The 24,185-nt window shown below is 43.8% G+C and overlaps 1 protein-coding gene across 1 annotated transcript in view; it reads right to left on the reverse strand.

Annotated features, from left to right (window-relative positions):
- Positions 1-3,333: 3,333 nt before the first annotated feature.
- The window catches only part of LOC120023749 (cysteine-rich motor neuron 1 protein-like), a 54,923-nt gene continuing 34,071 nt past the window's right edge, over positions 3,334-24,185 (reverse strand). Inside the window, exons 6-15 of the mRNA XM_038967841.1 lie at positions 22,889-23,092; positions 20,653-20,781; positions 20,184-20,337; positions 14,239-14,360; positions 10,646-10,864; positions 9,906-10,121; positions 8,190-8,402; positions 7,220-7,345; positions 6,423-6,601; positions 3,334-5,831 (exon numbers count right to left, since the gene is read on the reverse strand). Coding sequence (XP_038823769.1) covers positions 5,640-5,831; positions 6,423-6,601; positions 7,220-7,345; positions 8,190-8,402; positions 9,906-10,121; positions 10,646-10,864; positions 14,239-14,360; positions 20,184-20,337; positions 20,653-20,781; positions 22,889-23,092 — 1,754 coding nt within the window. The 3' untranslated portion in view covers positions 3,334-5,639. The remainder of the gene's footprint in view (positions 5,832-6,422; positions 6,602-7,219; positions 7,346-8,189; positions 8,403-9,905; positions 10,122-10,645; positions 10,865-14,238; positions 14,361-20,183; positions 20,338-20,652; positions 20,782-22,888; positions 23,093-24,185) is intronic.

The raw sequence follows: 24,185 nt of genomic DNA on the forward strand, positions 1-24,185 counted from the left end.
GTTAGCACAGCTGAAAACTGTTGTGCTGATTTACAGAAGCAATAAAACTGGCCTTCTTTAGACTAGTTGAGTATCTGGAGCATCAGCATTTGTGGGTTCGATTACAGGCTCAAAATGGCCAGTAACAAACTCGTCAATCTATTCTTGTTCTGAGAAATGAAGGCTATTCCATGTGAGAAATTGCCAAGAAACTGAAGATCTCGTACAACGCTGTGTACTACTCCCTTCACAGAACAGCGCAAACTGGCTCTAACCAGAATGGAAAGAGGAGTGGGAGGCCCCGGTACACAACTGAGCAAGAGGACAAGTACATTAGAGGGTCTAGTTTGAGAAACAGACACCTCAAGTCATCAACTGGCAGCTTCTTTAAATAGTACCCGCAGAACACCAGTCTCAACAGTGAAGAGGCACCCCCGGGATGCTGGCCTTCTAGGCAGAGTTCCTCTGTCCAGTGTCTGTTCTTTTGCCCATCTTAATCTTTTATTTTTATTAGCCAGTCTGAGATATGGCTTTTTCTTACAACTCTGCCTAGAAGGCCAGTATCCTGGAGACACCTCTTCACTGTTGATGTTGAGACTAGTGTTTTGCGGGTACTATTTAATGAAGCTGCCAGTTGAGGATTTGTGAGGTGTCTGTTTTTAAAACTAGACACTAATGTACTTGTCCTCTTGCTCAGTTGTGCACCGGGGCCATCAATTTGATGTTATTTTAATGCACCCAAAAATTAGCTTTTCTTTCAAAAACAAGGACATTTCTAAGTGACCTTAGCAGGCACATTTGTGGCCTGCTGGAGGTCATTTTGCAGGGCTCTGGCAGTGCTCCTCCTTGCACAAAGGCGGAGGTAGCGGTCCTGCTGCTGGGTTGTTGCCCTCCTACGGCCTCCTCCACGTCTCCTGATGTACTGGCCTGTCTCCTGGTAGCGCCTCCATGCTCTGGACACTACGCTGACAGACACAGCAAACCTTCTTGCCACAGCTCGCATTGATGTGCCATCCTGGATGAGCTGCACTACCTGAGCCACTTGTGTGGGTTGTAGACTCCGTCTCATGCTACCACTAGAGTGAAAGCACCGCCAGCATTCAAAAGTGACCAAAACATCAGCCAGGAAGCATAGGAACTGAGAAGTGGTCTGTGGTCACCACCTGCAGAACCACTCCTTTATTGGGGGTGTCTTGCTAATTGCCTATAATTTCCACCTTTTGTCTATTCCATTTGCACAACAGCATGTGAAATTTATTGTCAATCAGTGTTGCTTCCTAAGTGGACAGTTTGATTTCACAGAAGTGTGATTGACTTGGAGTTACATTGTGTTGTTTAAGTGTTCCCTTTATTTTTTTGAGCAGTGTATATATATATATATACATACATACAAACTCAGTTTTTCACAATTCCTGACATTTAATCCTAGTAAAAATTCCATCTTAGGTCAGTTAGGATCACCACTTTATTTTAAGAATGTGAAATGTCAGAATAATAGAGAATTATTTATTTAAGATTTTATTTCTTTCATCACATTCCCAGTGGGTCAGAAGTTTACATACACTCAATTAGTATTTGGTAGCATTGCCTTTAAATTGTTTAACTTTGGTCAAACGTTTCAGGTAGCCTTCCACAAGCTTCCCACAATAAGGTGTGGTGAATTTATGCCCATTCCTCCTGACAGAGCTGGTGTAACTGAGTCAGGTTTGTAGGCCTCCTTGCTCACATATGCTTTTTCAGTTCTGCCCACAAATATCTATAGGATTGAGGTCAGGGCTTTGTGATGGCCACTCCAAAACCTTGACTTTGCAATTAAGCAATTTTGACACAACTTTGGAAGTATGCTTAGTTTCATTGTCCATTTGGAAGACCCATTTGCGACCAAGCTTTAACATCCTGACTGATGTTTTGAGATGTTGCTTCAATATATCCACATAATTTTCCTCCCTCATGATGCCATCTATTTTGTGAAGTGCACCAGTCCTTCCTGCAGCAAAGCGCCCCCGCAACATGATGCTGCCACCCCCGTGCTTCACGGTTGGGATGGTGTTCTTTGGCCTGCAAGCCTCCCCCTTTTTCCTCCAAACATAACGATGGTGATTATGGCCAAACAGTTCAATTTTTGTTTCATCAGACCAGAGGACATTTCTCGAAAAAGTACGATCTTTGTCCCCATGTGTAGTTGCAAACTGTAGTCTGGCTTTTTTATGACGGTTTTGGAGCAGTGGCTTCTTCCTTGCTGAGCGGCCTTTCAGGTTGTGTTGATATAGATACTTTTGTACATGTTTCCTCCAGCATCTTCACAAGGTCCTTTGCTGTTGTTCGGGATTGATTTGCACTTTTCGCAACAAAGTATGTTCATCTCTAGGAGACAGAACGCGTCCCCTTCCTGAGTGGTATGACGGCTGCAGAGTCCCATGGTGTTAATACTTGTGTACTATTGTTTGTACAGATGGACGTGGTACCTTCAGGTGTTTGGAAATTGCTCCCAAGGATGAACCAGACTCTTGGAGGTCTACAATTTCTCAGGTCTTTGCTGATTTCTTTTGATTTTCCCATGATGTCAAGCAAAGAGGCACTGAGTTTGAAGGTAGGCCTTGAAATACATCCACAGGCACACCTCCAATTGTCTCAAATGATGTCAATTAGCCTATCAGAAGCTTCTAAAGGCATGACATCATTTTCAGGAATTTTCCAAGCTGTTTAAAGGCCCAGTCAACTTATGGAATGTAAACTTCAGACCCACTGGAATTGTGATACAGTGAATAATAAGTGAAATAATCTGTCTGTAAACAATTGTTGGAAAAATTACTTGTGTCATGCACAAAGTAGATGTCCTAACCGACTTGACAAAACTATAGTTTGTTAACAAGAAATTTGTGGAGTGGTTGAAAAACGAGTTTTAATGACACCAACCTAAGTGTATGTAAACTTCCGACTTCAACTGTGTATATATATGATTTTCTTTTACTCTGAAAACTTGGGGTGCCAAATAAAACCTCCCGCGGGCCAGTTGGGGAACCCTGCTCTAGGCTTTAAGAAACACCACACACAGATCTCTGGCCAAATCCTGTAACACAACACAGATAAGCAGAGCGGAGAAAGTATGCTAAAGAGAAAAGGGAACATTAAAACCTTTGGCAAACTAAGGGAGAGGGAAAGCTGATCACCTTCGGCAGCACTGGGAAAGAGTAGTTAAAGGAACAGATGCCATATCTAACCATGTTACCTCTTTTGAACCCAACAAGCACAGCACACTTCCTCATTGCAAACATGATCTCACCATGGAAATGACACAAACACTGAAATGTCTTCCCAAAGTTAAAGGCAAAGTCATTTTTGTTCACACATTTTATTTTTTCAAAATAAGTGTAAATGTTACAGTTCAACATCTAAGAAAAATGTATTTACAGTTGGCAAAAGTAAAATAAATAAGCTTGAATAACAAAGCAGATAGAAATGGTAAATGGTTTACAATATCGAAAATGTACAGCAGCTTTGGCTACCAAGTTCATTTGCCAAAAACACATTTCAAACTATAGATTAGTATTAATAAATAAAACTATGTGAAAAAATAAATAAGGTACTCTTCTGTCCACTACTTTTATCTACCTTTTTTACACATAGGAAAAACAAATAACTGTAAGCTTTTACAAGTCGCATCTTCACTTCATTTAAAGCACATGGTTGTGATTCAAACAGACCCAAATCTACAGAATTACTTTTACAACTCTTCAATAGAAATCTACATTTGTCTCCACCCAGTTTTGACATCACAATGGTCTTTGAATCGAGAGAGTGGCAATGTAATTATGAAATCATGCCCAAAGATTTCTTATTAAACCCCAGTCTGTTTTGTAAAGCTCCAAAGCACAGCTCTTTCACTAGATCGATCAGATTGTTAATAAGCCAAGACTGTGCTGCAACAGTATGTTAACTTGAGTGGTTTATCATTACGTGATAAATATGCCTATCAAATCCCCGATTAAGCCTTTATCCCTCTAGGAATTCTCCCCCACAGCTTTTTAAAACACTGGATCCTTACAAAAGTGCTAATTTTCATGAACATGCTCTGATGTTGTAAAGTACTATTATTTACAGTTCATAGCAGTCTCCTTGAACCCCTTGCCCTTGTTCACTGTAATACGTTATAAACTGGTGGAATGGGAAGACCTTCAGTCAGGTTACCTGGGTATGGAATACATAGCACATCAGTTGAACTCTTCAAAATGTACTGAATTGGGCTAGAATATGTTATTATAGGAGAAACAATGAAATATGATAAACATTTAAGGCTACTAATGCACATGTTAACATTCTCTGGAAACAGTAGCTCCTGTTTGCGCACGGCTGTAAATTAACTTATATAAGTGAGGCTTACTGTATATCGACATTACTCATGAGTCACTCCAGAAGGTCTGGCACTGCTTCTGTAGTTTCTTGTAACGAGTCGTCTTATCTGCAAGCTATAAAATAAGTCTGGATTCATGTTAATCCACTTCACCTTGAAGTCCATTGCCATTTCTATATGATGAAGTTCAGTCAATGGGATGATTCCTTCTGAAGGAAACCAGACTAAGAGTTATTGAGTAGAGAAGGATGAAGGACCATACTGTATTACAGACGGACACACTGGCTTCACGGCTGAGGCAGACTACATTCACTCGTACTGTATTTTTTCCCTCTCTCCAGGGTAGCTGGTTGTTTTCTGAATGGAATGACTTGGTCATCATCTTTGAGGCAGACAGGAACCACTACAGTAAGTGGGAAGAGAAGAGCATCCTTCCTCTGCGTTAATGGAGAAAGTTTAGTCTGGTGATTGCAATGCTTTAATCTTGCCACCACGGAGACCATCACAAAACCAAGAAATACACTACTAGTACACATAGAAATAGAAGGGTAAAAAAGAAGCTAAGATGGATACCAAATGTTCTAAAGCAGGAGTATGGGTCTATTTTCCCTGAGTCTGCTGGGTTCTGATGTTGCTCAGTCATTGACTGCGGAGAGGAGAGAGTCATGGATCTAGCCATATATCTGCTAATCCCTCCCATCCAATTTTGATTACAACTGGAAGACCAGTTAAATCTAAAACAATTGTTGATCAATTGAGTGCTGCGCTGCAGCACATGGAAACCAGCAGACTGGAGACCATCTAGTCTAGAACCCAAACTGCTGTCCTAAAGCTTTTATACTCCTATTAGCTTCATGTTCCAGCTCCAGAGGAGGCGAGTGTTCACAGTGCAGAGCTCTCTGGCTGAGTAGTAGCCTCTCTGGCTGTCTTTCTGTCTGGTGAACTGTATGGCAAAGTCCCAGAATGGCCACATCCTCCTGCCTCCCCTGTCTCTCCTCACCACACCAGCAGCCAGGCCACAGTAAAGCTCCAAACGCAGGATATAGCAGTATGATAAAGCAACAGGAAGTTGCAATGTTTTGTGTTTCGTTGTGGATCATCAGTTTTACTGCCAGAGAGAGAGAGAGAGAGAGAGAGAAGGGGGGGAATCCCAGACATGTGTGTGGCTGTACAGTACAATATATAGTTTTGTGGATCGATCACCATGGAAATGTGTGAAAGAGAGAAGAGGAAGTACTGGGTAGCCCTGCGGGCGGTGTAGAGTTTGGGGGTCCGGTTAGGGGGTTGGTGGTCGGGGGCCTGTAGTGATCTAGCGCTGCCCCCTGCCCTGGCCCATACTCAGCTTCGCCCGGGGGATGCTCATTCTCTCCACACACGGTGAGCTCATCTCTGGGGAGAAGTTGATGCTGCAGTCATTCTTCACGCTCTGGAACTTGTTCTCCTTTGAAGGTTCCATGTACACCAACGAGTTCTTATTCACATGCTTCTTCAGGATCACAGTCTAAGAAAGAAGAAGAGAGAGGAAAGATTCCCTGGGTTTCAAATATCAATTCTCTTGCCAGTTATTGATTGGATCCTACTGCTTTGGGTTAGCGTGCACTGTGTCTAGTTCGGACGGGAGAGACTGTTCAGAAAGTATGTGACGATTTTCTGTGCCACTAGTCTTATTTCATGGGGGTGTTGTAAAACTATCACATTTGATGATAAACTTGACACAGTTCAAAGTGCTCCTTCAGAATTAAGTCCTGGAAAAAGACATGAATCCCTACTTTATGACACCCTGAACACAGGTTGTAGCAGGAGCTGGAAGATCAAGAAAAACCCACGACCCACCCACAGATTAAAACCCAAATCAACCGCCCGCCCCACTATGGTGCTATGATTTAGCACCACAGGGGTCTAAGTTTGGGCAGCAATGCTGGGTTGCAGCAGGTAGTTTAGCTGTTAAAAGTCTGTGCCCTTGAGCAAGGTACTTAACCCTAATTGCTCCTGAAGTCGCTCTGGTCTGCTCAAATGTAAATGTTGCAATTCATTGGTGAAACTGCGTTCAGTACAGGGCCTAATGAGCTGATTTACCCACAATGCCTCTCACCTTCTTGGGGGCACTGTAGCAGGACATCTGCACCCACTTCTTTTTCTTGTTGATGAGGAGCGCCACGATGAGGAAGATGATGATGGCCAGGAGTAGACCGGCCAGTATCCAGGCTGCTGATTGGTAGATGAGAGCCATCTCAGTTTGGCTGGGGAAGTTCTCTCCCAGGCTGTTCCCGTCTGCAAGGAGAATCAAACAGTATTAATATCAGCTCTCCCCCACAGACTAGACTACACACACTGCTGTCATACGGGCCAATATTGCCATTACATTATTCCCCTTCTAATCAATTGAGATGAAAAGCAGCTCGTGTCCTTGTTTAGTGTTTGGCAGTTTTCCCTGGCCAATACCTCAGATACAGTCTTCAGATGAATGGTCTCTGTCCCAGGACTCTTATGGGTTAGTATTGTTTTGGCCACATCGATTCATCATGTGTCACTGCATTTCTCATTTGTCAAAGTGTCCCTATATAATATATATATATATATATTTTTTTTACCTTTATTTAACTAGGCAAGTCAGTTAAGAACAAATTCTTATTTACAATGATGGACGACGCTGGCCCAATTGCGCGCCGCCATATTGGACTCCCAATCACGGCCGGTTGTGATACAACCTGGATGACATGTCAAGTCACAGGGCTGAGCTGAGGCAGGTGTTACCACCTAGTCCCATATTATTACTATTATTAGTTAACCATCGCTGTGGGCCATAGGAGGAGTGAGTGAGTAAGTGAAAGAGAGGGAAAGACAGACAGACAGGCAGGCAGACAGACAGACAGACAGTGTTAGTGTTACCTGTAGCAGCAATGATAGGAGGTACGGTGGCAGTGGTGATCCAGACTGTGTTGTCCACTGTGGTAGTAACCCTGGTCTTGGGGTCCTTGGTCGACACCATCATTGGAACAGACGTTGTTGTCATTTCTGTAAATCAGAATATCACAACCATAACTCACATACCCATTCACTCATGTAATGTCAAACACACTTGAACCAAAAACAAATCCCCACATAAGTGAATGTAACAGAAGGTTATTGTTTGGATGAGTGTCTGTAGATCAGGTGTGTTTACAGCACGTGTTCTCTAAGCTTCCATGACCCTCCTTTGTCAAGTGCTGTTTTCCACCGAGCAAATAACCAAAACAAAGATGAAACGGCTAAAAATCACAGGGAACAATGCAGGCCTGTGCCAAGGTTTTCCTCTATAGGAAAAGCTGATGGAGCTTTGCCTTCTTGTGCCGCCATTGAGAGTGGCGGGCCGGCTCAGCCGGAGACAGGAAACACGTGTGAATGTGCGGATGCTTGGGGAATGTTTTTGGTCGGAGTGGGTTGTGTCACATGGAATGTTGCTGTGAGTAACCGTGTTTGCCCATGCAGCGCCAGCAAGACTGGCACTCAGGACGCGACTCACACATGCTTGCCTTATTCTAGCTAAAGACTTTTCCTCCCTTCCTACAAGTTTCACTGTGAATAATAATTTTCTCAATAACAAGCTGTACCTTGTCCCAAAGGAACGACTTGTTTTAATGCATGCTTAATATGGGTTTCTCACAGTTTTCACAAGACAAGACATAAATACTGTATTCTACACACCATAATTACAGTGGACATCATTAGAGAGGGTAACAAGCAGTGTGCTCTTACCCAGCTAGACTTTCACACACACACACACACACACACACACACACACACACACACACACACACACACACACACACACACACACACACACACACACACACACACACACACACACACACACACTTACCCAGACAGTGAGGGCAGCACTGGCCCTTGCGCAGGACGGGCACCCTGCAGTTGGCAGGCGGGCAGCGCTGGGAGAAACACTGAATGGTTCCGTTGTTGCAGGAACAACTGGTGCAGGCGTTGGCCTTCCAGGTGTCCCCAGCCAACAGCACGTCTCCCTCGCTGGAGATACAATACTCCTGCTGACTGGTGCTCACTGGGAGCAGGGGACCCTCTTTGGATGGAGGGATGGATGGAGAGAGAGGCACACCAAGGGTTAACTTTATCACAGATATTCCCCTGGCTCCCAGGCTAACACCGGCAGTATAACATCTCCCAGGCTAACACCGGCAGTATAACATCTCCCAGGCTAACACCGGCAGTATAACATCTCCCAGGCTAACACCGGCAGTATAACATCTCCCAGGCTAACACCGGCAGTATAACATCTCCCAGGCTAACACCGGCAGTATAACATCTCCCAGGCTAACACCGGCAGTATAACATCTCCCAGGCTAACACCGGCAGTATAACATCAACCCAGGCTAACACCGGCAGTATAACATCAACCCAGGCTAACACCGGCAGTATAACATCTCCCAGGCTAACACCGGCAGTATAACATCAACCCAGGCTAACACCGGCAGTATAACATCTCCCAGGCTAACACCGGCAGTATAACATGTTAATCCAGAGCAGTTATTGGAACTGTAGGTCTGTGTTTGAGATGAGATGATTTTAACTGTACAGTAAAAACTAGCAGGAGGCTAGCTAATGACTAGGGAACATATGGCTGCTGTGCTCTCTGTCAGTTAAATCTCAGGCTTATCTCTGTGTCTCATTGCCCCCGGGCCCATAGATCAATGGCCTTCCTGTGATCAAAGCCTTAGTTAGATTGTACACATATCAGGAGTACTGTACGCATACTGTACATCATGGGGCCTGTCATTGAAATGTGCGTTATTCCCACATTCCTTAGAGCCAGGCTCATACATAAGGGCAAACTGCTTTTCTGGGGGGAGATGTGGTGATAACGCAGCTAGCCGAGCATTCCCCAGGAGGCTCTGTGGGTTTCAGGAGCAGTCATGCATTTTTTATTTGTGGGGCTCATGCTTGTGGGGCTGAGGGAGGAGTGAGGGGCGGGAGGAGGTGGTGGGGAGGGGTGAGGGTACTGAAATAGTGCAGATGGTCACCAAGTCTGTTCTTCTCAACAGGGGGTGAGGTCACGTGACCTGACCAGGAGAAACTAGTTATATAGGCTATAACTAGGGGCCAGAGTTTTTCCTAGTCATATCACATTGCCAGGAAAAACTCCCGGCCCTACAAATGACCAGTGGAAACAGACAGGGTTGTCCACATGTGTTCCTGTCTGGAGGATATATACCAATGTAAACCCAGCCAGTTTGGTCTGGTTTCTTTATAAGCCTGACATTAAACTGTCCAACAGCATTTAACATGTACCCAGGAAGACAAGGCAAGGCTCCACAGTCCACAACCACATGCTGCTGATAATGGCTCCAGCTTAGATTTATCCCACTCTGACTGACCACAAACTGACATTTCTTTCTGGAGTTATTCCTGGATGTACTGTAAGGGCTTTTGATATTATCTGAAATTGCTCTTGTCAAGGCTAATATGATGATGGAGTTCTACATTTACAGAGAAGAAAATGGCTTGGCATTAGATGCTTCCTAGTAAAGCAGCCTATGACAGATGCAGGGGATGTAAGGTACTGTACCTGGGCAGACATGGCAACAGGTGTCCTTGTTCCTGGTTGGGGCCTGACACACAGCAGGGGGACACACTTCAGTGTCGCACAAGACGCGGCCCTTCCTGCAGGTGCAGCGTGTACAGTCGTCTAGGTTCCAGGTCTCTCCCTCCACATAGAGTTCCCCCCCAGGGGCCCGGCACACCACCAGGTCCCTGCCCTCCGGCTGACCACTTCCTGATTCATCTGGACAGATGATATATAGGTTAGGAAAGACAGATAACAGCAACACACTCAAAGAGTGCAGAGTCTACAAAGAACAAGATTCCCAGCTTACTACAATTAGATGTGTGACATCATTGCTGAAAGACTAAAGCCTGGCAGTTACACAACGTGTATGTGTGGTTGTGTAGGATTGATAGGATAGGATTGACATTTGTAAGGAGTTAATGTCTTGTCTACTGACAAACGGGCGACTGAAAGTTGTAGACTTCTTTCACTCCTAAATATTTGAACAGTCCACTGAGTCACTCCCATATAAATATCCTGAGTGACTCTGGGAGAGGTGTGGATGAAGAGGCGTGGGTGTGTAACTGTGTATCAGTGTGTGTTGCTCCTTACAGAAACACAAAGTGTTCATGGAGCCTGAGGACTGGGTTGACTACTGGGGCAGTAAGTGGGCTCTTAGGAGAGTGAGATCCTAGGGGACTGTGATCTGCCAGACCTGTCTGTGTGTGTTGATAGACCAGGTGGCTCCAGACAAGACGTACCTTCACAAGTGGGGCAGCACTGGTCAGGCCTGACCACGGGGTTGGGACAACTGGGCACAGGGCAGGATATGAGCACACACATCTCTCTCCCAGTGTGGCAGTAGCAGTCTCGGCAGCCGTCGTGCCAGCTCTCACCCTTCTCATAGCGGTGCCCGTTGGAGGTCAGGCAGTAGCTGGGCATAGGGGTGGAGGCAGTGGTGCTTGGCAGGTGGCCACTCTCTGGAAAATAAACATGAACACAGACAAACAGACGTTAGGCAGGGAGGGAGGCTGGTGACTTGAACCTGTGAGAAACAGTCACCAGGGATGTTTCAGGGCATCAGAAATTCAAAGTGGAAATTTCATTAAGAAGAATTATTTACGGTTTATAGTAAAGGCAGCAAATGTTATTGTCTTGGCTCTGTTACAGTCCCTGGATCCTCTCAGCTCCACCTTCACCAAACACCAATATGTGACCTTCCTTTTAAAGTCCCTTTATTTCCCAATAATCCATTTACAACAGCACCACAAATAAATAAAGTTTAATCATTTCCCTGAGGTTTTTGGCACCGGTCCCAAAGCTGAGGTCCTGTGTTTCTTTTGAGGGATAGGTTTAGTTTATAAAACCCCACAAATGCCAATAACTGGCCTCCAATGTGTTTTAGAATAGACCCAGTGTGGCTGTTAAGTCCTGGGAGAACAGTGTTTTAAAATAGAACGTACTGCAGTAGTTCAGTGAATCGCACCATGTTTTCACATCCAGGGCGGATGTTTGTCTCTCTTCTCTCTTAACACACTGATATAACACACGGTTATACACACGGAAAAAGGTACAGCTCCCCAAAAGTTTCCTATCCATAAATACTTGAACAGTCCACTGAGTACCTGATCCAAGAGTATCAAAATAATGTCAACAACAGGACCGTGGAATAGACAGAAGTGTCTATGTGTGGGGAAATGGACCCACTGCACCGGCGTCTTGCTAAGCAAGAAACCAAAAATATATGCCAAGCTAAAATATTTATAATATTACTGAAAAAAGAAAATAAACACATCAAATAAAACTGGCAGTGTTTAAGTAACCTGTTCGCAAACTTTCTTTGACTTTTGTGGTTGGTGAATCTAATCAGACATGCACACACAGGCCTCAGAGAGAGTTAAATAAAAACAAGAGTCAAAACATCCATTCATAAGACCAGCTAAAGGTCCCAGCAAATCACATCTGCTACATAGTGGGAGAAAGTCAACACTTCAGAGAGACTCCTATCTCTCTAATTCACAGTATATATCCTACTCCTCACCCTGAATCCATTTTACAGGACACAGACACGATCACTCTCACAATCACACACACATGGTCACACACAAGATCACACAAAATGTCACAAATACACACGTACTGTATTTATTTATCTGTATATGTTATGTATGCTATGTATGCTATGTATGTATGTATGTATGTATGTATGTATGTATGTATGTATGTATGTATGTATGTATGTATGTATGTACAGTTGAAGTCGGAAGTTTACATACACCTTAGCCAAATACATTTAAACTCAGTTTTTCACAACTCCTGACTTTTAATCCAAGTAAAAATTCCCTGTCTTAGGTCAGTTAGGATCACCACTTTATTTTTTAGAATGTGAAATGTCAGAATAATAGTAGCGAGAATGATTTATTTCAGCTTTTATTTCTTTCATCACATTCCCAGTGGGTCAGAAGTTTACATACACTCAACTAGTATTTGGTAGCGTTGCCTTTTAAATTGTTTAACTTGGGTCAAACGTTTCGGGTAGCCTTCCACAAGCTTCCCACAATAAGTTGGGTGAATGTATGCCCATTTCTCCTGACAGAGCTGGTGTAACCGAGTCAGGTTTGTAGGCCTCCTTGCTCGCACACGCTTTTTCAGTTCTGCCCACAAATTTTCTATAGGATTGAGGTCAGGGCTTTGTGACGGCCACTCCAATACCTTGACTTTTTTGTCCTTAAGCCATTTTGACACAACTTTGGAAGTGTGCTTGGGGTCATTGTCCATTTGGAAGACCCATTTGCAACCAAGCTTTAACTTAATGACTGATGTCTTGAGATGTTGCTTCAATATATCCACATAATTTTCCTCCCTCATGATGCCATCTATTTTGTGAAGTGCACCAGTCCCTACTGCAGCAAAGCACCCCCACAACATGAAGCTGCCACCTCCGTGCTTCACGGTTGGGATGGTGTTCTTTGGCTTGCAAGCCTCCCCCTTTTTCCTCCAAACATAACGATGGTGATTATGTCCAAACAGTTATATTTTTGTTTCATCAGACCAGAGGACATTTCTCCAAAAAGTATGATCTTTGTCCCCATGTGCAGTTGCAAACCGTAGGCTGGCTTTTTTATGGTGGTTTTGGAGTGGTGGCTTCTTCCTTGCTGAGCGGCCTTTCAGGTTGTGTTGATATAGGACTTGTTTTACTGTGGATATAGATACTTTTGTACCTGTTTCCTCCAGCATCTTCACAAGGTCCTTTGCTGTTGTTCTGGGATTGATTTGCACTTTTTGCACCAAAGTACGCTCATCTCTAGGAGACAGAACGCGTCTCCTTCCTGAGCGGTATGACGGCTGCGTGGTCCCATGGTGTCTATACTTGCGTACTATTGTTTGTACAGATGAACGTGGTACCTTCAGACATTTGGAAATTGCTCCCAAGGATGAACCAGACTCGTGGAGGTCCACAATTTTTTTCTGAGGTCTTGGCTGATTTCTTTTGATTTCCCATGATGCCAAGCAAAGAGGCACTTCAAGGTAGGCCTTGAAATACATCCACAGGTACACCTCCAATTGACTCAAATTATGTCAATTAGCCTATCAGAAGCTTCTAAAGCCATGACATAATTTTCTGGAATTTTCCAAGCTGTTTAAAGGCACTGTCAACTTAGTGTATGTAAACTTCTGACTCACTGGAATTTGAATACAGTGAATTATAAGTGAAATTATCTGTATGTTAACAAACGTTGGAAAAATTAAGTAGATGTCCTAACCGACTTGCCAAAACTATAGTTTGTTAACAAGAAATTTGTGGAGTAGTTGAAAAACGGGTTTTATTGACTCCAACATAAGTGTATGTAAACTTCCGACTTCAACTGTATGTACAGTATGTGTGTATATATACTGTGTGTATGTATGTATATTATTGTACTGCTCTAGGGATGTCATTTACTATCATGTATTGATTTGGACCTTTTTCAGATTCTTTTCCACTCTTTATGCGATGCAGAGAACACCGGAAGAAGAGTGATCATTTAATTACCATAGTGAATTATTGTAATATTTGTTTGTGTCAATTAATCCCATAAGGGATGGTTTGCCGATTTGACTCAAAATAAAATGTAATTCACTCACTCACTCACTCACTCACTCACTCACTCACTCTCACACACACACGCTCACTCACACACACACCCTCACTCACACACGCTCACTCACACACACACATGGTCACACACACATGGTCACACACACACACACACTACTTTTGTTGTTATGGAAGTGTAGTCGTGTGAACGGCTGACCCAGAGGGATGAATATTGATGCGGACCAGATGAGACAGACAGACAGATGAGCACCATACCTTTGCACATGCAGATGGAGCAGCCCTTCCTGTTCTGCCGGTAGCCATCGCTGCAGTGCTTGTCACAGGTGAAGGGGGGACACTTGACACAGCGACACATCTCACAGCCGTGCTTATTCCTCCTGTGGGATAGATAGAACACACAGATGTCTTTATCAGATATGTCATGTGAGAGGGCAAGATAAGAAGGCTGTCTTTACAGCTCAAATGGTGCATGTTTCAGTGAAAGCTCAATAGCCAGTAGTCTTGTGAGCGGTCTGGTGGAATGCTGCCGTGGAGCCAGATGGTCAGGTATGGTATAATAGATACATGGTTCTGTTATCCCCTGGTATATTAGTTGCCTTTGAAGAGGCCAGATAAAAGCAGCACCCTGGAACACGTGAGAGCCCCATGGTGCACAGCGCAAACACCATATCAATGCTAGAGTCTAGGGCACTGGGTTTAAAGCCAATTCGGATGCTTTCCATTTGATTCAACCTATTCAGATAGTTACTGTATTGCTACCAAAGCCTTTGGCTGATATGTGAGGCCCAGAGCAGGGCCAGATGATATTAATGCAGCCAGGTTGATTAAGGGACATAGGTACTGAGAGGCAATGCTCTCTATTAACTATGAGCTCATCATCATGGTTGATTTGTAAACAGAGCAGGGAGTTAAATTCTGTAGAGAGCAGATACAGACCTAGACACAGGGATGAGTTAGTACCAGAGGAAAAACAAACCCTGAGGAGTTTGAGAGACAATCTACATGGGGACTGAAATGAAACTAAACCCCCACTAAATGTCCTAAAGCTATGGAGGATACAAACAGAGAAAACAGCCTGTAATTTAGCTAGGAACAGACACAGATCATGTGACCTAGTTGGATCCAACTATGGATGTCATAAAACGCACACTGAGCGTACAAAACATTACGAACACCTTCCTGGCCTCCCGAGTGGCGCAGCGGTCTAAGGCACTGCATTGCAGGCTTTACTTGGCTCATCGCGCTCTAGCGACTCCTTGTGGCCGGGCACCTGCAGGCTGACTTCGGTCATCAGTTGAACGGTGTTTCCTCCGACACATTGGTGCAGCTGGCTTCCGGGGTTAAGCGAGCGGGTGTTAAGAAGCTTGGTTAGGCGGGTCATGTTTTAGGGGACGCATGACTCGACCTTCGCCTCTCCTGAGCCCGTTGCGGAGTTGCAGCAATGAGACAAGATCGTAATCATGAAAATTGGGGGGAAGGGGTAAAAAATTACAATTTTTATTTTTTTAAATGAAACCTTCCTAATATTGAGTTGCACCCCCCCTTTTGCCCTCAGAACAGCCTCAATTTGTTGGGGCATGGACTCTACAAGGAAAGTGTTCCATAGGGATTCTGGCCCATGTTGACTCCAATGCTTCCCACAGTTGTGTCAAGTTGGCTGGATGTCCTTTGAGTGGTAGACCATTCTTGATACACACGGGAAACTGTTGAGAGTGAAAAACCCAGCAGGGTTGCAGTTCTTAACACAAACCAGGGCACCTGGCACCTACTACCATACCCCGTTCAAAGGCACTTAAATATTTTCTCGCCCATTCACCGTCTGAATGGCACACATACACAATCCATGTCTCAAATGTCTCAAGGCTTAACAATCCTTCTTTAATCTGTCTCCTCCCTTTCATCTACATTGATTTAAGTGGATTTAAGAAGTGACATCAATAAGGGATCATAGCTGTCGTGTCTTTGGCTATGCCGGATTAAGTGATATGACATGCTATTCTATAAAATCCTTTTCCTGTAATTAATATTACCTGATTAAGCTAATCATGTAAATGTAATTAACTAGAAAGCCGGGGCACCACGAAAGAGTGTTTATAGAGCTGTTATCTTCTGAATAAACTCTGAAAGACCTAGTTATATTTTACATCAATAGCAGTCAATATTAATCGTCACCTTATTTCAGTCTCATCTGAAAGTTGTAAATTCTTGGTTATCTTCACGAACCCTGGCTAACAAGTGTAATCAGCAATACAAAATTGGGTTTAATTATTTATTTACTAAATACCTAACTAATCACACAGAATTACACATACACAGAATGAATCATACCTTGATTACAAATGATGTCATAAAGGAAAACGCCCCTAGCGGACGGAACAGATATGACAGCTGGTTACGCAAAGAACGGGGGTTGGGTTTGAGTGAAAGAGCGGGAAGACTTGAGGAACAAAGGGAGAAGCTATGTCTCTATCGGCCGTAGGCAGCTACTCTATCGTAAATACAGAATCTTATGCATTCTAAATTACCGCCCATTTGGAAAAGGAAAATGCAATAAATATTTACTCTGAGCTGCGCTTCAATAGGTTGGTGGTAGATGGAAGGCCGTGTTGCCCAACAGAGTCCTTTGTCCTTTGAAGAGTGTCTCTGGTGGTAAACAGAATACGTTGTAGTCTCGTCGTTGTGTGGTAGATGGGATACTCTGTCCGTCCTTTCCTAGCCCACGTTTACAGCGGCTGCTGCTAACTCAACGGCTAGGAGGTATCACTTCTGTAGCGAATAAGAGTTCAAAGTTCATACCATTCGCAACCAAAGCTCACGCTGAGGTTGGCTTCGTTCTGTAGTTATTATCTGAATCCTTCTGACATCGGACCGTCGTCCTATTGTACCCGGAACAGGAGGTTACATTTTCATCAAGGGCTTATATAGTGGAGGGAGAGAAGGGTGTGTTTCATAGTTTATAACCCATGTCTCTTCACAGGGGCGGGCCACTGATTGAGCAGAGCTCTATTCTTATGAAAACCCAATTATCTCATTTGGAAGCTAAAATTACATTTAATCTTTTCACAAATAGTTTCATTTAACTTCTCTGGGATATGTGGGACGGTAGCGTCCCACTTGGCCAAAAGCCAAATTTAAATATATTACTATAAAAATCAATCTTTCATGAAATCACACATGAAAGACACCAAATTAAAGCTACACATGTTGTGAATTCAGCCAACATGTCTGATTTCAAAAAGGATTTACGGCGAAAGCACACCAAACGATTATGTTAGCTCAGTACATAGCCACAGAAAAACACAGCCATTTTCCCAGCAAAAGATAGTAGTCACAAAAAGCAGAAATAGAGATAAAATTAATCACTAACCTTTGATGATCTTCATCAGATGACACTCTTAGGACATCATGTTACACAATACATTTATGTTTTGTTCGATAATGTGCATATTTATATCCACAAATCTCGGTTTACATTGGCGCCATGTTCAGAAATGCCTCCAAAATATCCGGAGAAATTGCAGAGAGCCACGTCAAATAACAGAAATACTCATCATAAACTTTGATGAAAGATACATGTTTTACATAGAATTAAAGATACACTTGTTCTTAATGCAACCGCTGTGTCAGGTTTCAAAAGAACTTTACGTAAAAAGCACACCATGCAATAATCTGAGACGGCGCTCAAAAATAACAAAATTTCTCCGCCATGTTGGAGTCAACAGAAATACGAAATTACATCATAAATATTCCCTTACCTTTGATCATCTTCATCAGAATGCACTCCCAGGTATCCTAGTTCCACAATAAATTGTTGTTTTGTTCGATAATGTCCATAACTTATGTCTAAGTAGCTACTTTTGCTAGCATGTTTAGTGCACATGTCCAAACACTCGCGCAGATGCAGGCGAACTCGGACGAAAACTTCAAAAAGTTATATAACAGGTCGAATAAACTGGTCAAACTAAGTAGACAATCAATCTTCAGGATGTTGTTATCATAACTATCCAATAACGTTCCAACTGGAGAATTCCTTTGTGTCTCTAGAAGTTATGGAAAGCAAGACGATATCGTTTGGAACGTGCGTGACCAGGAACTGGCATTCTGCCAGACCACTGACTGAAACACCTCCCATCCGGCTCAACATCACAGTATAAGCTTCATTCCACGTTCTACAGACTGTTGACATCTAGTGGAAGGCGTAGGAAGTGCAAACAGATCCATATCTTACAGGGAATTGAATAGGCGATGAGTTGAACATTGACCAGTCTCAGAATTCTCACTTCCTGTTTGGATTTTTTCTCAGCTTTTTGCCTGCCATATGAGTTCTGTTATACTCACAGACATCATTCAAACAGTTTTAGAAACTTCAGAGTGTTTTATATCCAATAGTAATAATTAGCATCTGGGATAGAGTAGGAGGCAGTTCACTATGGGCACGCAATTCATCCAAAAGTGCAAATGCTGCCCCCTATCATAAAGAAGTTAAATGCATTTAAATTGCACAACAATTCCATGTGAATCTGATAACTATAATGTGTAGACTTTCCCAGATACAGTTTATGTCGTCCTGTCATCAGTCATAATGTCTCAGATGACAACCGAATTGACATCATATTCATTAAGTACCAACGCATATTTTCAACTGGTTCTTTTACCGAAATAGGGTTCCTTTCCCTCCACTTGTTTGATGTTCCAAGACTCTCTATGTTTAACAAAGGCTATTCAAGAGTCCCCCAGTAGAGTCAAGAGAGAGGGAAGGGAGAAAGGTATTTATGGGGGGGGTTCATAAACATTACCCACAGGCCAACGTCATGACATAGCTTTCACCTGGATTCACCTGGTAAGTCTGTTTCATGGAAAAAGCAGGTGTTCCTAATGTTTTGTACACTCAGTGTAGAAGAGCAGCAGGTTGAGAAATTATGTTGATCAGATGGGCTCATCTATTACATCACTCCAGCCTCTCTTACGCTCTCTCTTTTTCTGGAATAAGTAACCCATCTTTTCAATTAAACATTGAGCTCGTTAGGTGGGATTAATTATACTATTAGTCTCTGTCGGCCACATAAATAAAACAGGAGATTAACCCTGTGTCCCACAGCAGCCGATCCACTAGCAGAGGGCACATCTCTGCTGAAACGGCAGTAAAGGCAGTATGGAGAGGCCAGGCTGAGCTCTGAGCTGGCTGGGCCCTCCGTGTACAAACACAGAGACAGAAAGTCTGGCCACCTTGGGAGCTGGGCTTTGTTAAAAGGTGGTGTGTGGAATTTTGTGCACCATGCTTGGCTCTGGGGCTGCTGTCTCTGTGCCGGCCCGGGCAGCAGGAGAATGCCGTGCACGTCCTATCAGATCCGATGATGATTTAGACCCATTGAGGAGGGGAAACGCTTTAAGTCCTCCTTTGTGTCCTGCCCAAGGCGCTCAACTGTGCCAAATGTCAATGTAAACACACCTTTAGGGCTCTGACCCACTCTGACAGCCCACTGCTCAGTGGTCACGCTTTCCCCCCTCTACATTGTTGAGATAAGAAAACTGGACTGTTCAAAGCAAGTATAATTTATGAGGTTTGTATTAATCGTGGTTTAGTCACATACGCCACAAATTATATAGTTGATGATATACTCTAGAGTTCTCTGCAGAGGTCATAAATGCAGCCTATTTACACAAAGCCGTCTCTGTGTCTTTTCACTGGTCCATTTCAGAAGCACCACTCTGCTAGAAAAGTGATGCATTACTTAGCTCATCGAGGATTCAGACTTCTGAAGCCAGTCCTGAACCGATGCTTATGAGTGATGAAGCCACCGCTTCCTGCTCCTCTTCCCCCTTGGGTTGCCTCTCTGCTGGAATCCTGTGCAGACATATCAGGCCCATCTTGAGCGGAGGCTCCAGAGAGCATGGTTCAGATACAAGAAGAATCTCATTGTATACAATTCATAAAGGCCGCTTTTGTGCAGATGCGTTTTTTAGCGTTGTTTTGAGACGGAAAAATGATTTATGAAATGTGTTTTTCCAGCTAAAGAGAGAGTGGATTGTATGTCAGGGCCCATGTCAATAATAAACCACACAAATCACCATTCCTTCAGGCTTTGGCCTTTCAGTCGTGACCAGTGGGTCTGTAACAGCCTTTGAGCTGCGTGGAAAATAAGGGGTGAATAATGAGCAGTGCTTAACTTGAAGATGTGTAGACCCTTCAGAGGACTTACACATATCCGTAGGGGCAGGTCTTGCTGCAGGTCAGGGGTCGGCACTTGGGCATTGGAGAGCTGCACTCACACACCTCGCAGCCAAAGTCATCCTTCTCGTATCCCACAGGGCATTGCAGCGAGCAGTATTTCCCCAGGTCAGGGCAGGAGTAATCTGAAACAGTTCACATGGAGGTCACCTTACCATAGGCTGGCTCATCCATCAACACCATGTTAGTTTTCTATAGGGCTTTTCATTAGCGAATTCCAATGACAAAAAAACTGCAAATACCATGCAGCCATGGTAACAAATGAGGTGCGACAGATATTTGCTTTATGTTTCTGTATTGGAGATAATGTGCCAGGGATTTGACATTTGGAACAAGTTCCAGCATGTCTGTGTTTATGGTATGTGTGTGTTCATGTGTGTTCGTGTTTATGTGTGTTTATGTATCTGTGTTTAACTCTTTGCGTCTGGTGTGAGACTCACGGTTGAGGCACTGGCAGAGCAGGCAGCCGTTGTTGTCCTGCTGGAAGCCGTAGGGGCAGTCCTTCCCTGAGAAAGAGCAGTTCTCCAGACGAGGACACAGCATAGGGCTCACCGTCTCATACGAAGGCTCTGTGGGACAGAAAAGCAGGTTATAACCTTCATATGATGCTGCTATAACTCTCTATGACATGTCATTCTATACCTGCCTCTGTGAAGCCTATAACACTCACAGACATGTCATACTATTCTCAAATTAGGCTTTTATGAGAGCAAAGAGTAAAGAGCAGTACACTTAGACACACAATGTTACACATCCATCTCCATGCCAACAGAAATGGTTCAGTGTTCACGTTGCTGCCATCTGAGAGAGAGCGCTGTGATTAGAGATAAACGCAGGGCCATTACACCAGATATAGGTGCTCTCTATCAGAGGGCTTTGATGAATAAGCACCTCACATGTTGTCTAAACGACCTGGAGGAGTGCAGGAGCACGGCTTGGCTCAAGCACAAACAGAGAAGCCTGTGTGTGGGAGTCTGGTGAGTCAGAGGCTGGCACTGGACAGACCCAGAGGGCCACATCATCACTGGAGCCCACCAGAGATGAGGTGTAATGCTGGCCTGAGTCACACATGTACAAGCCACAACCAGGGGAAGCTAGGTGGGGGTTTAGTTGGGGGGGGCTCTCCATTATCTTGCTACATTCGGAGGGAGGAGCACCAAACGAGCTGTAACTAATTACGCTCACAAAGAAACAGTGATCCACTCCAATTAAGCTTGATCCGGCAATGCAGTCCGGAGGCTCTGTACGGTAGGTGTGACGTGATTGCGGAGCCTCAGGAGGCTTGCGGAGGCCAAATCAAGCTCTCTACCGCATCACCGTGAGCCTCCCAAATTTTGTAACAATGCGGAGAGCTCCGTATAGCTCCGCACTGACATGTTTGGTTGAAGGTAGGTTGGGGCGGTACGTCCTGTATAAACACAAACTCACTTCCTTGACAACATCCTTCACAACAGCTACGCTCTGCTCCGTGAAGCACAGGAAATATGAATGCCCTGACTTCTGCAGAGGCCGCATCGCAGTAAATGCTGTGTGGCCAATACAGACACCGGAATGACCATAAATCGGATTTAACCCCTCAGTCTAAGCCACTCCTCATGCAGGTGGGTCTCATATTGCGGGCTGGGCCAATAAAAAAATCACAAAGGAGCCTGCAGCTGAAGAATGCTCCGTGGCCTCCCCTTTAATGAGCGGCCAACATGGCCTCCACATAGCTTCAGGGGGAGAGACTATCCTACAGTCCAGTTCCACCAGTCAGGTTCCGAGCTCAAACTGACTGTACAGCGCAGTAGGAACAGTTCCATTTACCGATGAGGACGTTAATTGCCAGATGTACATTGACATGTTATACATCGGATGTAGCTACATGGACATGTTATACATCGGATGTAGCTACATGGACATGTTATACATCGGATGTAGCTACATTGACATGTTATACATCGGATGTAGCTACATTGACATGTTATACATCGGATGTAGCTACATTGACATGTTATACATCGGATGTAGCTACATTGACATGTTATACATCGGATGTAGCTACATTGACATGTTATACATCGGATGTAGCTACATTGCCATGTGAGGGGGTGACCATTAATGGGGGTGAATTCCTGAAAATCAGCTGGCGAGTTGCAAGTTGTTTATGATATCAGTTTTGACAGATACACTATGTTGGCTATATCAAGAGCTCAATGGAATGCCAGATGCAATTGGTGGCGGTGCCCCTGACCCTTACACAATACATCAGAAACATTTCAATTAGACAATATAATTAGATTAAAAACTGTGAGTCTGTGTAACTCTCTTTCCTGCCCTATTAGGCTAGTTGAACTGAAAATTCAATCTTCCATCAAAACGTTTGGTATGTCCATTGTCTGTAAATGCAATATAAGGCTACTTCAGAAGAAGTGCAACGTGAGATATTTCCTTGTGAGGAAATTGACTGCTTATGACTATGTGGGCTATGTCTAGAACATATTTAGCATTACATTTGACCTGTTCCTTGCTAGTTTCAGACTTAAATCTCCAACTACTTCAACACTAGCCAATCGTTTTTTCTCAGTTGTATGTTTAAGGCAGTTATAAGTCAGCTGTAGTCCCTGCTACAGGCTATATGTGATCAAGTACAGTATGTGCATACAGATATTATTTTGTGTGTGTCTCCACACGAACCCTCGCAGAAGGGGCAGCATTCTCCAGGGATCTTGACTGGGTTCTGACAGCTCTGTTTGCAGGCCATGGCGGTACAGTGGGGCTCTCCATCCACACACTGACAGAAGGTGCAGTCATCCTCCTTCCACTGCTCCTCGTGGCCACGCAGCTTGTTGTTCACCCAGCAGCTGGCCTCTGTGCTGTCCATAGACAGGAGCTCCACATCTGGACACACAGAGAGGGAGACAGACAGAGGCTGGGATCAGAAGGAGAGAAGCGTGGGAACTATACTGTGCTGTTTGGTATGCCGTCCTTACTTGTAAATGCTGTGTGGTACATATGCCTTATGACACACACTCTACTTCCTAACAGATTCAATAAAATCATCATCATAGTCATCATCAATGCCGTTGTCATCATCAACTACAGTGGAATTAGACACATTCATACAACGCTTATGAATGTGGGAACGCGTCATAGCCACGTAATTGAGTTAACAAAGGACATGGTGGAATCAGAGGTGAGGGAAGCAGGATATTCCTGGAGGGACCAGGAGAAACTGGCCAACCACCAAGACCGGTGGATGAACCCTCAAGAGTCAGGAGTCAGAGAGTGGATGTAAAGCAAATGTACTGGGATCTAATGTACGTAAGTAGAGCTGGATGGAAGAGCATGTCATATTGGAGAAAGATTAGTTAATTAAAAACACAGCGGGACATACATATCTCATTTCCTGTCTCTGCAGTGTCTTTCCCCATAAGAGGAGTTAACCTCAGCCATGTGCATGTCACACAGATACAGTTTCATCCGTGCCCCCAAAGGCCAAAGAACAGTTCAGGGTTCAGTGCCATAAATTTCACTCCAAAGCAAAAAATCCCATTTAAGAGCATTACAGTGCATTCAGAAAGTATTCACAACTCTTGACTTTTTCCACATTCTGTTGTGTTACAGCCTCAATTTGAAATGGATTAAATAGCGATTTTTTTTGTCACCGGTCTACACACAATACCCCATAATGTCAAAGTGAAATTATGTTTTTAGAGAAGAAAAATCAAATGAATTACAAATGAAAAGCTGAAATGTCTTAAGTCAATAAGTATTCAACCCTGTTGTTATGGCAAGCCTAAATATGTTAAGGAGTAAAAATGTGCTTAAAACTTCTTAAGTATAGGGGGCAGTATTTTCGTTTTTGGCTAAAAAACGTACCCATTTGAAACTGCCTATTCCTCAGCCCCCGAAACTAGAATATGCATATAATTGTCAGATTAGGATAGAAAACACTCTAAAGTTTACAAAACGGTCAAAATATTGTCTGTGA

The sequence above is a fragment of the Salvelinus namaycush genome, chromosome 28, assembly GCF_016432855.1.
Source record: "Salvelinus namaycush isolate Seneca chromosome 28, SaNama_1.0, whole genome shotgun sequence".
Taxonomy (NCBI): Eukaryota; Metazoa; Chordata; class Actinopteri; order Salmoniformes; family Salmonidae; genus Salvelinus; species Salvelinus namaycush.